General features: G+C 42.6%; 1 protein-coding gene across 1 annotated transcript in view; it reads left to right on the forward strand.

Moving 5' to 3' along the window:
• The window catches only part of CDC14A (cell division cycle 14A), a gene marked incomplete at both ends in the record, with an annotated part of 169,007 nt that overhangs the window by 15,530 nt on the left and 139,549 nt on the right, over positions 1-13,928 (forward strand). The window contains one exon of the mRNA XM_080691478.1: positions 7,471-7,546. Within this exon, the coding sequence (XP_080547604.1) occupies positions 7,471-7,546 (76 nt within the window). The remainder of the gene's footprint in view (positions 1-7,470; positions 7,547-13,928) is intronic.

Genomic DNA, 13,928 nt, shown 5'->3' on the forward strand with positions numbered 1-13,928 from the left:
TTTTATACTTTATTTGGAAATAGGATCTCATTAAGTTGCTGAGGCTGGCTTTGAACCTGTGTGACCTACTGTCTCACCCTCCCAAGTGCTGAGATTACAAGTGTGTGCCACCACACCCAGCAATTAGATCCTTTTAAAAATGTGATCAGGCTGGGCGTGGTGGCGCATGCTTGTAATCCCCGCACTTGGGAGGCGGAGACCGGAGGATCACGCTGTTTCGGAGCCAGCCGCGCTGGCTTAAGAGACCCTGTTTCCAAATTAAAAAAAAAATATAATATAGGTCTGGGAGTGTAGCCTGGAGGTATAAGGGCTTCCAGGAACCCCAGTACCACCAAAAGAAAAATGTGATCATAGGCAGGGCGTGGTGGTGCATGCTTATAATCTTAGCATTCGGAAGGCTGAGACAGGAGGATCGCGGTTCCTGGACAGCCTCAGCTATTTAGTGAGGCCCTTTGCAACTCACCGAGACGCTGTCTCAAAAATAAAAAATAAAAAGTAGGGCTGGGGGTGTCACTCAGAGATAGAACGCCCCTGGGTTCCATCCCTAGTACCACGCACACACACAATGTGATCATAGCCGGGCATGGTGGCTTACACCTGTAATCTTAGTACTTAGGAGGCTGAGATAGGAGGGTCTCAGGATTGAAGATAGCATCAGCAGCATAGTAAGACTCTCAGCAACCTAGCTGGGTTCAATCCCAGTACCACAGAGGGGAAAAAAAATGTCATCATTATGTTGGATGTACTGACACATGCCTGTAATCCCAGTACTTGGGAGGTTGAGACAGGAGGACTGTGGGTTTGAGGCCAGTCTCAGCAAGTTAGCGAGACCTTCTTTCAAAATAAAATAGAATTGGGCATGGTGACACATACCTAAAATCCCAGGACTTAGGAGGTTGAGACAGTAGAATTGTAGGTTGGAGGTCAGCTTCAGCAACTTAATAAGACCCTGTTCCTAAATAAAAAATAAAATCGGGCTGGGGGATGTAGCTCAGAGATAGACTCTATGTTCAAACCCCAGCACCATTTAAAAAAAAAAAAAAAAAAAGGGGTTTGGGTGTAGTTTGGAGGCAAAATGCCTCTGGGTTCAATTCTCAGTAAAAAAAAAAAAAAAAAAAAAAAAAAAAAAAAAAAAAGAAGGAAAGAAAAAGTGATAATTACAACTTTCAGCCATGAACAGGAACTTTATCATCTGACTGGAGGGGTATTGATAATCTAGGAAGAAGGAAATGTGCACATAGGCACATGATCTCAGATCTCAGTGTGCTTTGGAGGATACTGCTATTGTGTGTGTGTGTGTGTGTGTGTGTGTGTGTGTGTGGCACTGGGGATGAACCCAGGGACATTCTACCTCTGAGCTACACCTCTAGCCCTATTTTTCATTCTTTATTTTGAAACCTGTTTCACTAAGTTGCAGAGAGCCTCGCTAAGTAGCTGAGGCTCGCTGAGAACCTGCGATCCTCTTGTCTCAGCCTCCCAAGTACTGGGATTACAAGCACGTGCCACCGCTTGGTTACTGTGGACTTAACCCAAGGGCATTTTTTTGTGGTACTGGAGATGGAGCCCAGGGGCCTTCTACCTCCAGGCTATACTCCCAGACCTATTTTATATGTCATATGGAAACGGTCTTACTAAATTCCCAGAGCCTCAGTAAGTAGCTAAGGCTGGCTTCGAACTTGCATGATCCTTCTGTCTCAGCCTCTCAAGTACTGGGATTACAAATGTGTATTATCACCATGCCTGGCTTTGTCTTAGCCTTCTAAGTGTTGGGATTATGAGTGTGTGCCACCATGCTTGGCTTGCAACTTGACTTTTTTTTTGTGGTACCAGGGATAGAACTCAGGGGTGTTGTACCTCCAAGCTACATCTCCAGCCCTGTTTTTTAGTTTTTATTTTTGAAACAGGGTCTCACTGAGTTGTGAAGAGATGGCGAATGAGAGTGGGGACTCTCCTCTCTTTCTCTTATTTTGTTTTAGGTCCCCATCTGGGTTTTTAAAAATATCACACCACGCGCGCGCATGTGTGTGTGTGTGCGTGCGCCTCACTAAATTGCTGAGACTGACTTTGAACCTGTCTCAGCCTCCCAAGTACTGAAATTAAAAGCATGTACCACCATGCCCAGCTAATGTCAGACCTTTGAACATAAGGCAATAAAAATTACCAGGGCCTCACATCACTGTTGGGAAATACTTGAGCTTCTAAAGGGAAAGGACATTGTCTCTAAACATTTCTCTATGCCTCTTTCCTGGTATGTGGCAACATCTTAGTGTTCTGTGGTTTTCTGTTCTTATCTTTCTTTATCAGTATGATTCATTAGCGTATTACATTGTCCAGTTCTATAGCCTTGATCCACAAGTGGCTTTTGAACACTTTATAAGTGATGAGAAACTGAAATGTTAACTTATTTAACTTTAGATAATGACTACCACGTTGAAGCAACTCAGATCAACTTAGAGATGAGGTCTGCAGTTGATTCACTTTTCCCTGTGTTACTGGAGCATACCAAGTTATTTTCCTGGTGTTTGGTAAAAGCTTTACCGTATTGCTTCTAAAAGTACACGTAGATTAGTGACTTCATTGTTAGAAACGGTAGGGCGTTGAGTTTAAGATTGGATTTGGTTTGTTACTAAGAAACTGAAATTAGATGACTTATATTCTTTGTGCTTTTCTGAGGCTTGTTCAAAATGAGTTTAAATAGCTCAAATAACAATAACTAAAAATTCTAAATTTAATTTAAAATTTTACAAATATCAACATTTATGTTAAAGTAGAAAAAAACAGGGCATCTTAGTCAAAAAGTTGCTCCAATAGCCTAAGGACAAGACAAGGTTGCCTTAATCAAGGCTGGGTAGGTACATATTTATAAGCAATTTTATAGTTTTTTTTCTGGTGCTGGAAATTGAACCCAGGGCTTTGCATGCTAAGTACATACTGTACTGTAGAGCTAAACCCTCAGCCCTCACTTTGGATTTATTTATTTTTTTATGGTGATAACATACACATTTAATATTTTTATAAAATTATAATTTTTAAGGAATTGGCTCCAGTAGGGTTACAAGTCAACTTTGTTCTCATTTAAAGTGTAAAATGGAAGCCGGGCGTGGTGGCGCACACTCGTAATCCTAGCGCTTGGGAGGTTGAGACAGGAGGATCGCACGGGTTCGAAGCCAGCCTCAGCTATTTAATGAGGGTCTCAGCAACTCAGTGAGACCCTGTTTCCAAATAAAGTATAAAAATAGGTCTGGGAGTGTAGCCCGGAGGTAGAAATGCTCCTGGGTTCAATCGCAGCAACACACACACACACACACACACACACACACACACACACACAATGGTTATCAATTTTTAAAATTGTATTGGTGCTCTGTAGCCTCACACCATAATGGAAAGACCCGGAGAACATGATGTTAAGTGAGATCAGCCAAGCACAGAAGAAAAGGGACATATGTTTTCTCTAATATGTTCCAGCTGGGAAGTATTAGGGATACCCGAGGGACTCCAGATAATGGAGGGGAAACCTCAGTAAAGCCAGGGAAGAAGGGGAGGGGAGGAAGAAGGCTGAGGTTAATGAATGGAAAAGCTACATTCAAATATGTGTATACTGTGAATATAACATTGTTACCCTGGACACTCAGTATTGGGAGGGAGGAGAAAGGGGGAAGAGGGGTGGGGGAGTGGGTGGGGGAGGGACCAAGTACCGTGTGAATATATGCCATTATCATTTTGGATTTTTTGAGTGGGTTCTTGTATTTTTTCTTTTTGGGGGGGGACTGGGGATTTATCCCAGGGGAGTTCTGCCTGTGAGCTGCACCCCCAGCCTTGTTTTTTATTCTTTGTTTTGAAATAGGGTCTCCCTAAGTTGGGGAGGGCCTCACCAAGTAGCTGAGGCTGTCCACAAACTTGTGATCCTCCTGTCTCAGCCCTCCTAATTGCTAGGTTTATTAGCATGTACCACTGTACCTGGCTGTTGACTGGTTTCATACTGGTCAGTAACTAGATTATAGGTATAGTCCATTTGATTCATGGGTATTTTCAGCACATGGGAACTAATCACACTGGGAAACTTCAGAAGTAAATTAAGAATTTTTCTTTCAAATCTGCAAATTTTCTTTTTTTTTTTTTTGGCAACTCTGTATTGATTGTCTAGTGAAGCTTGTGTACTGGGACAGCTAATGTTGGTGCTTCCTGGAATATAAATTTTAAAATATTATCTACCAACTTGCCTAACGTAGATAAAATATCTGAGTTCAGTATTTGTTACTTTTCTAAGGCATGTGGATATTGGCAGGTTTGATGTCGCGTGATGACATTTATGATGGCGTAATTTCATCAGCAGAAGAAAAACTTACGTGACTCACCCAAAGAAGGGTATTTAGGGAATGGATTTTTGCATACTTGTAGGTATTGAATAAATTTGTGGTCTGGTCTAGGCTAAGTTGACTTTATGGCATTAATAAGCCAAATATTTATAAAGAAGACTCATTTCCTGAAGTTTTGTATTATGTGTAGGGTATATTCATTCTCCTCCTCCTTCTCTTCCTCTTCTTCCTCCTCCTTCTTCTCTTTTTCTTTCTCCTCCTACTCCTTTTCTTCCTGCTCCTCCTCTTCCTCCTTCCTTCTCTTGATTTTGGTATTGGGGATTGGACCTAGGGGCATTCTACCTCCAAGCCATAGCCCCAGCCCTTTAAAAAGACTATTATTATTATTATTATTATTATTATTATTATTATTATTATTATTATTATTCTGAGCACAGGGTAGTTTGTATTCCCTAAGGGAGATTGGAAAGGCTTCCCAGAGAACGTTGGCTTTGAACCATATTTTGAGGGAGCTAGAGGAGAGCAGAAAGAGAAAAGGACCGCATTCTAGGCAAGGGCAGCGGTGTGAGCGGAGGCTTGCATTAAGATTATGCTTGGACAAGACAGGAGAATCAGTGGTTTGAACCGGGTTTGAACCCAGCCTCAGTGACCTAGCAAGACTTTGTTTCAAAACAAAAAATAAAGAAGGGCTGGAGGTGTAGCTTGGAGGTAGAATGCCCCTTGGTTCCATCCCCAGCAACACACACACACACACACACACACACACACACACACACACACACACACAGTGAGAGGGGGAGATTATGCTGAGATCAGGAAATTCAAGGGTCATGTGTTTCTCTCATATGTGGAGACTAGCAGGAAAATAGAAAACAAAAGGGCGCCTGATAAATAAGGAGAGGGACCAGCATGAGAGTGGGTTAGTGTTAGGAGTTTGGGGAAGGGAGCCGAGGAGGGGAAAAAGGAGAATTGATGAAGGAAGCAGTTCAAATGATGCTACGTCCATATATGAAGAAGATGCTGCTGCCGGGAAGGAGGAGGGAGGCGTGCGGGAGGCTGCTGGGATGACAAGTGTGCACCACCACATTCAGTTTGAAGTGATATCTTTCTGAAGACTGAAGACTGGGTATACAGGGAGATCGGGAAGGGGAGAGAGAGTACAGTGTGAGATGAAGAGCCAGACTTCGTTTACTCAAGCTGCTCTGTGTTCTGTTGTTGAAGGACCTTAAAGGGAAGAGATGAATTAGAGCAGTAACTTATTTGATATAAAGAATAAGATTAGTATTTATTTTTGGCTCTATTGTCATTGAGAGGTTTTGTGCCTGAATGGCCAGGAGGAGCATAATGCTTTTTAGTGTCAAGTACTATTTTGAAGGAAAGATGGGTTTTGGACATTCTGTGTTCCAGCTGATAGAAGGCCTGGACGTGGTGCGTTCACCAGGTAGCTGAAGATGAAGACCGACGCTGACCTCAGGAGGAAGAGACAGCTGTTTTCCACTGTGTTAGCAGATACATTCATAGCCGTGGATAAGAGGAGTTGTATGAGTTGGTTACTGTGTTCTGGAGATGCAAGGGGAGGGGAGGGATCAAGGGAGAAGAGCCAGTGTGTCTTATAATACAGAACATTTAAGGGCAATGGACACTGAAAAAGGATCACTGGTTTTAAGATACTTAAAAATTGAGAGTGGGGCCGGGCGTGGTGGCGCATGCTTGTAATCCCTGCGCTTGGGAGGCGGAGACAGGAGGATCGCACAGGTTCGAAGCCAGCCTCTCTGACTTAAGAGACCCTGTTTTTAAATTAAAAAAATGTAAAATAAGTCTGGGAGTGTAGCCCGGAGGTAGAAGGGTTTCCAGGAACCCAGTACCACCAAAATAAATAAATAGAGAGTGCACAGAATAGTTGGAATTAAAGCTCAGAGTACACAAGCTTTATGGCAAAGTAGGTGATAAAGAAATAAAAGCAGAGGCTGAGACAGGAGGATCGTAGTTTTGAAGCTCAGTGCTTTAGTGAGGCCCTCAGCAACTTAGTGAGATCCTGTTTTATTTTATTTTATTTTACTTTTTTGCAGGTCTGGGGATGGAACCCAGGGGCATTCGACCTCCGAGCTACACCCCCTGCCCTATTTTTTTTTCTTTATTTTGAAACAGGGTCTCACTAAGTTGTGTAGGGCCTCACTAATTAGCTGAGGCTGTCCACGAACCACGATCCTCCAGTCTCAGCCTCGAATGCTGGGATTACAAGCGTGCGCCACCACTGGAGATCTTGTTTTAAAATAGAAGATAAAAAATAGGGCTGGGGGTGTAGTTAAGAGGTAAGACACCAGTGGGTTCAATCCCCAGTACCCCCCCCCCACCACACACACACAGAGGAAGGATGTATAGCCCATGTACATGTGACAGTCAGGTTGTAACTGACTCCTTTTCAATTTTTACTTGAGTACCATGGCAGGGTGGTAAAAGGAACTCAAAACTGTCCTACTAGTTCCCTGTTAAGAGATTTGTTAGAATAACAGGAAAAGGGTGAAACCATTAATGTTGCTTGGATTATCACAAATCAGATTAGATTCTTTTTTTCTTTTGTGATATTGGGGATAGAATCCAAGACATTCTACCTCTGAGCTACACCCTCCTGCCGTTTTCTCTCTCTCTCTCTCTCTCTCTCTCTCTCTCTCTCTCTCTCTCTCTTCCCTTCCTTCCCTCCCTCCCTCTCTCCGTCTCTTTCTTTCTTTTTTGGTTGTACTGGGGAACCCTTCTACCTCCGGGCTACACTCCCAGACCTATTTTATATTTTTATTTGGAAACAGGGTCTCTTAAACCAGCGAGGGGGCTTCGAACCTGTGCGATCCTCCTGTCTCCGCCTCCCAAGCGCAGGGATTACAAGCGTGCGCCACCACACCTGGCTTTATTCTTTAGTTTGAAACAGGATCTCACAAAGTTGTGGAGGGCCTCACTAAGTAGTTGAGGCTGGCCGCGATCCTGCGATTCTCTTATCTCAGCCTCACAAGTACTGGGATTACAAGTGTGCTCCATCATGCCCGGCAGGATCCTTATTCTTGAAGATCATTGAAATTTGATTTCTAGTGAAGTTAAAAAATGAGCATTGATGTTATGGAAAATTATACATTTACTAAACGCCTTTTCTGTATCTCAGTTTCTATGCAGATTTTGGGCCTCTGAACTTGGCAATGGTGTACAGATACTGCTGTAAACTAAACAAGAAACTAAAAGTGAGTATTGCAGTGGTGTTTTCTATTGTGGTATTAAAACATCTGAACCAGGAAGTCAGCCCAGTGGGATTCCTGCGCACACACCGTGGAGTTAGGTCATTTTGGTCTTTGGAAACTTACGTGATGGTTCACCTAGGAGATGAAAGTGATCCTCCTGATGATGGCACAGAGGACACGCTAACCTCTTTCATTTTTCAGGATGAGTTGCAACATGAGCCGAACTCGTTGGAATCGTGATATGAGAAAGAAAGCACAAATCCTTTCATGTCGTTGTAATGAGTCTCTATCAAGTTCCCTCCTAGGACGGTTTTTCTAAAACCTTCAGATCTGCTCGTAGACACTGTTACAGGTGATGAAGGGACTCCTCAGAGCTGGAGCTCTGGAGCGGAACCATTTTCTGTCTGGTTGAACCTGAAGTTTTTGTGCATTTCTTGAGCGTTGTCTATGTAGAGTTATTAATAGTCAAGTAAGAGCAATGAACTGGTAGTGGTAGATAGAACACAGACTTTATCTGATGAGAATTTAGGTTGTACATTTTGTAGTCACCTATAGTTTTTTTTTTTTTTTTTTTTTTTGGTGGTACTGGGGATGGAACCCAGGGGCCTTCTGCCTCTGGGTCACACTCCCAGACCTCTTTTATATTTTTTATTTAGAAACAGGGTCTCTTAAGCCAGCGGAGGCTGGCTTCAAACCCACGTGATCCTCCTGTCTCCGCCTCCCAAGTGCAGGGATTACAAGCGTGCGCCACCAAGCCCGGCTAGTCACCTATAGTCTTAAAAAATTATTTATTTATTTATTTATTTATTTATTTATTTATTTATGGTACTGGGGTGGAACCCAGGGGCTTTTCTACCTCAGGGCTATATTCCCAGACCTACTTTTTATACTTTATTTGGAAACAGGCTCTCATTAAGTTGCTGAGAGCCTCACTCAGTAGCTGAGGCCGGCTTCGAACCTGTGTGATCCTCCTGTCTCAGCCTCCCAAGCGCTGGGATTACAGGTGTGCACCACCATGCTTGGCCTTTTTTTTTTTTTTTTTTTTTTTTTAATCATTCTCATTGTTCTGGAATTGAACCCAGGGCTTCATGTGTGCTAGGCAAGTGCTCTGCCACTGAGCTATACCCCCAACCCTCACCTATAGTTTTGGTTTCTCATGAGAATCTGGTTTTATTTTCAATACTTCTATATAGATTTTGGAGGTTGGCTTGAATTTTATTCTTAAACCTTGAATGTATGAAGAAAAATACTCATCTTCTTAGATGTGGTGAATTTATCACACAGAAAGCAATATTTGCCATTTTATTTCAGTTTCTAAGTGAACATCTTATTTTTATTTTATTTTTTTGTTTTTGGTGTTACTGGGGTTTCTGGAAGTCCTTCTACCTTCCAGGCTACACTCCCAGACCTATTTTATTTTATTTTTTTATTTGGAAACAGGGTCTCTGAAGCCAGCGTGGTTGGCTTCCAACCAGCGCGATCCTCCTGTCTCCACCTCCCAAGCACGGGGATTACAAGCATGTGCCACCTGAGCTAGATGTGGTAGTGCATGCTTGTTATCCCAGTTCTTGGGAGGCTGAAACAGGAGGATCACAGGTTAAAAGCCAGCCTCAGAAACTTAGTGAGATCATGTTTCCAAATAAAAGATAAGAAGTAGGAGCCAGGCATGGTGGTGCATGCTTGTAATCCCAGCATTTGGGATGCCGAAACCGGAGGATCGCAGTCCGAAGACAGATCGCAGTTCGTGAAGAGCCTCAGCTACTTAGCGAGGCCCTTCGCAACTCAGTGAGACCTTGTTTCAAAAATAAAAAGACTGAAAAATAGGGCTGGGGGTGTAGCTCAGAGGTAGGATGTCCCTGGGTTCCATCTCCAAGTAGAGAAAAAAAAAATAAAATAAATTAGGTCTGGGGGTGTAACTAGCAGGTAGAATGTTCCTGGGTTCAACTCCCAGTACCACAAAGAAAAAAATTTATTTGAGAGACAGACAGAATACTACACATCACATTCTTAAGATAACCACAAAGTTATAGTGCTGAGAATTTTTATTCTTTCTGCTAGGTAAATATTGCTGTTACATAGTATACTGTCATCCCCCCCCCCCCCCTTACTGGAGATTGAATCCAGTTACATTCTATCTCTGAGCTACACCCCCAGTCCTTTTTTTTTTTTTTTTTTTTTTTTTTTTTTTTTTTTTTTTACTTTGAAACAGTCTGGCCAGGTTGATGAGAGTCTTATTACTTGCTGAGGCTGTCCTCAAACTTGTCCTTCTGTTTCGGCCCCTCAAGTACTGGGATTTCAAGTGTGCATCACCATGCCAGGCTATAGAATACTGTCTTTACACATTATCTGCTCAGTGATTATCCTTCTCTTTGTCTTTTTGTTGAACTTACATATAAAATACATTACAGTCTGATAGAATTTCCTTATAGATTTGCAGATTCTTACAGTTGATCGCCAAATGCAAAATGGTTATAAGAGGAGACCAAAGAGATCTTTTATGTTAGTAATTACATAAAATCTGTTTCACTCAGCTCTTCTAGGAAATAGCTAATAAATTAATATCTGACTTGAAAATATTTTTGTAAATTCCTTTAATTCAGATAGATCTATGCTTTTTTGAAAAGACGCTGCTATCAGTAGTTTAGAAATTTAAATAAAGTTGGGACTTTTATATTACCAAGGAAGTAAATACTCTTTTTATGTAAAATGCACTTTTAGTGCATGACCTAAAGGGGAAAGGATGCTTAGTTAAATACCTGGAATTTCTGTCTTCTTCCTGAGGACTTAGTAATTTTTTTTTTGCTCTCTTGATTAAGTCATCTTAGCATGTACTTGGTATGAACTAGGTATCTTTTTTTCTTTTTTCTTTTGGTACTGGGGATTGAACCCCAGGGGCATTCTACCTCAGTGCTACACCCCCAACCTTTTTTATTTTTGTTTTGAAATGGTCTTACTAGGTTGCCGAGAGTTTGCTGCAATGCTGAGCCTGTCCTCCAAACTGCTATCCTCCTGACTCAGCTTAACAAGTATGGGGATGACATGTGTGCGCCACCATGTCTGGCTGAACTGGGTTTTTTTTTTTTTTTTTTTTCCTTCTGGTACTGGGGGTTTAACCCAGGGGCATTCTACCTCCAAGCTACACTCCCGGCCCTATTTTTTTTTTTATTTTTTTTTTATAATTTAGTGAGACAGCGTCTCACTAAATTATAGAGAGCCTCACTAGGTAGCTGAGGCTCGCCTCAAACCGGCTATTCTCCTGTCTCAGCCTCCCAAGTACTGGGATTATAAATGTGTGCTACCACGCCTGGCCTGGGTATTTTTATTTACTGTCTGGGACCCAATACTATCTGAGTTACCAAAGAGAAAGAATTCATTATTAGGAAAATAAAAACACTGGCTTGATAAAGTGTTCTCTTTATAGTAATTGCACATGAATACATGAATTAATTAATACTCTTTCTTCCTTCATATTTTGTGCTCAACAGCTTGAGTATAAAGACTTGTTTTGATTTGCTTTCATTTACAAAGCTTTCTTACAACCCTATGAAAGTTTAATAAAGTTCAGAGGGTCCCCTCAGTTCATTTCAGTGATCAGATAATTGGTTGGATGCCCCAAATGACATTTTTAGCTTTAGAGCAATTAGTGGGAGCTCTGTTACTTTCTGAAGATTTACTTTTCAAAATCCAAATGCTAATACATCTTAGGTTATCTCAGTGAACTTTGCCAAATTGAATTTTTATAGCAAGAGAAAAAGATTTACTTTTTCAACCCAGGGTTGAAATTGCTGCAGCTTTGTGTAATCTCAGTTCCTTCATCAATAAAATAGGAACAGAACTCTCACAGAATGGTGGTTAGGATTACATTAGAAATTACAATAAAAAATTACAATAGAAAAAAAATGTGAACAAGCTTTGTAGGGTTTCAGACTAAGGTTCTATACCAAATAAAGTTACTGAATGTAACCTTTGTAAGTTCTAGTAGGGATTACAATAAAGATAGTTCTTCCATAAATTTTTTTAATATTCCTTTCTCATCCTTTAAGATGTCATTTTCCTCCCTCCCTTCCTTCCTTCCTTCCTTCCTTCCTTCCTTCCTTCCTTCCTTCCTTTCTTTCTTTTTTTTTTTTTTTTCAGTACTGGGGATTGGACCTAGGAGCATTCTACCTCTGAGTTACTCCCAGCTCTATTTTTTATTTTTTACTTTTGAAACAAGATGTCACTAAGTTGCGGAGGGCCTCACTAAGTAGCTGAGGCTGGAAGCAAACCCGCAACCCTCCAGTCTCAGCCTCCCAAGTACTGGGATTGCATGCATACCTGGTTTAAAGCTGTCACTTCTAAATGACCTGAAAGTGAGTCCTGGGAGAGTATGCAGCTTGTCCAAAGCTGCGAGGTAGAAGTTGGGCTGGATTTCAGTCCCTCATCTGCATTGTTTACATTCTTCTCTCTGCATTTGGTTTGTTTGCTTACTTATTTATTTCTGGTACCAGGATTTGAACCCAGAGGCATTCTACCTCCGAGCTACATCCCAGCCCTATTTTATTTTTATTTTGAATCAGGGTCTCACTAGGTTGCTGAGAGTCTCACTACTTGGTGAGGCTCTCCTCAAACCTGTGACCGCCTAAGTACTGGATTACAGGCATGCGCCACCCTGCCTGGCTAGCCTGGTTTATAATCCTGTGCTCATGGTGTTTTTTTTTTTTTTTTTTTTTTGGCAGTACTGGGGTTCCTGGAAGTCCTTGTACCTCGGGCTACACTCCCAGACCTATTTTATACATTTTTATTTTTGGAAACAGGCTCTCTTAAGCCAGCACAGCTGGCTTCGAACCTGCATGATCCTCCTGTCTCCGCCTCCCAAGCGCGGGGATTACAAGCGTGCGCCACCACGCCCGGCCTGTGCTTATGGTTTCTACTACTTCACCATGCCCTTCCTGGGTCCTCTGCCTTTCCCTCTCCAGTGACTTTTACTGCTACTCTCAGGCTCTCCCATTTGGAAGACACCCTTCCTCTTCCAGCCTTGCTGACATTCTGTCGCACCTGCTGGCAGCCCTAGACCTTAGACCTTCATGCCCGTCTCTCTGGGTCCCGCCGGCACCCCGCTGATGTCTCCTGCCTGCAGCCTGCACTTGTCCACGTTGGTCAGCCCTGTGACCTGGCCTGCATGCCTTTCACCTTGCGCACTCTGCCAGCTCCACCCTGGGCGGCCTCCCGGCAGATGATTTCATGCACTAATTTGCTGGGAACCGTGGTACTCCTGCCGCTCCCAGCCCTGCACTTCACCCAGTGCCACCTGATCCCGCCCGATTGTTCCAGGCCTTTGCTCTTGACACCCATCTGGCTGGAATGCGTGTTCCTTTTTCCTCGGTGACTTCTTGTTCTTTAAGACTTGGTTCAGGTGACACCCTCTAGCAAGCATCTCCTGCTCTCCTGGATGAGGCTGGAGCTACCTCCTTGCTTTTCCATGCTTCTCTGGGCAGGCCTCTCTTGTTTGTGAGTTATAATGACCTGCTTTCATCTGTCTTTTCTTGCTAAACTGCGAGTCCCCAGAGTAGCAGGGCATTCTTATGTCTTTGTGTAGCCAGTGCCCAGCACAGGGTCACCAAGTAAAATGGAATTTCTGTTGACCTTGGCATGGTTCCCTTCGCTTGCAAATTGCCTTTTATCCTTTTTTCCTCCAGAGGTATCAGAAGAATAGCTAGTGGTCAGCATGCACACTTCATCTCCACACGGGTCTCTTAATCCTTTGCTATCTAGTATTTGCCTTTTCTACTCTACTGAAACTACTATAGTGCATCTTTCTTTTCTTCTTCTTCTTTTTTTTTTTTTTTTGGTAATAAGGATTGAATCCAGAGGCTTTCTACCTCTGAGTGACACCACTTCCAGTCCTTTTTATTTTTTTATTTTGAAACAAGGTCTTGCTAACTAGCTGAGGCTGGCTGAGAACCTACAATCCACCTGTCTCAGCTTCCCTAATACTGGCATTACAGGTGTGCACCACCATACCTGGCTTCTAGTGATATCTTTTTTTTTTTTTTTTTTTTTTCGGATCTGGGGATGGAACCCAGGGGCATTTGAACTCCGAGCTACACCCTTACCCTATTTTTTATTCTTTATTTTGAAACAGGGTCTCACTAAGTTGCGGAGGGCCTCACTAAGTAGCTGGGGCTGTCCATGAACTGCGATCCTCAGGTTTCAGCCTCCCAAATGCTGGGATTACAAGGTTGTGCCACCAAGCCCGGCTTAGTGATATCTTAAACACAGCATCTGATGGCATTTGCTTTGTCCTCAAGCTCCTTTACTACTCTTTTTTTTTTTTTTTGTGGGGGGTACCGGGGTTCCTGGAAACCCTTCTACCTCTGGGCTCCACTTCCAGACCTGTTTTATATTT

This window comes from Muscardinus avellanarius, assembly GCF_963383645.1.
Source record: "Muscardinus avellanarius genome assembly, chromosome: 3".
NCBI lineage: Eukaryota > Metazoa > Chordata > Mammalia > Rodentia > Gliridae > Muscardinus > Muscardinus avellanarius.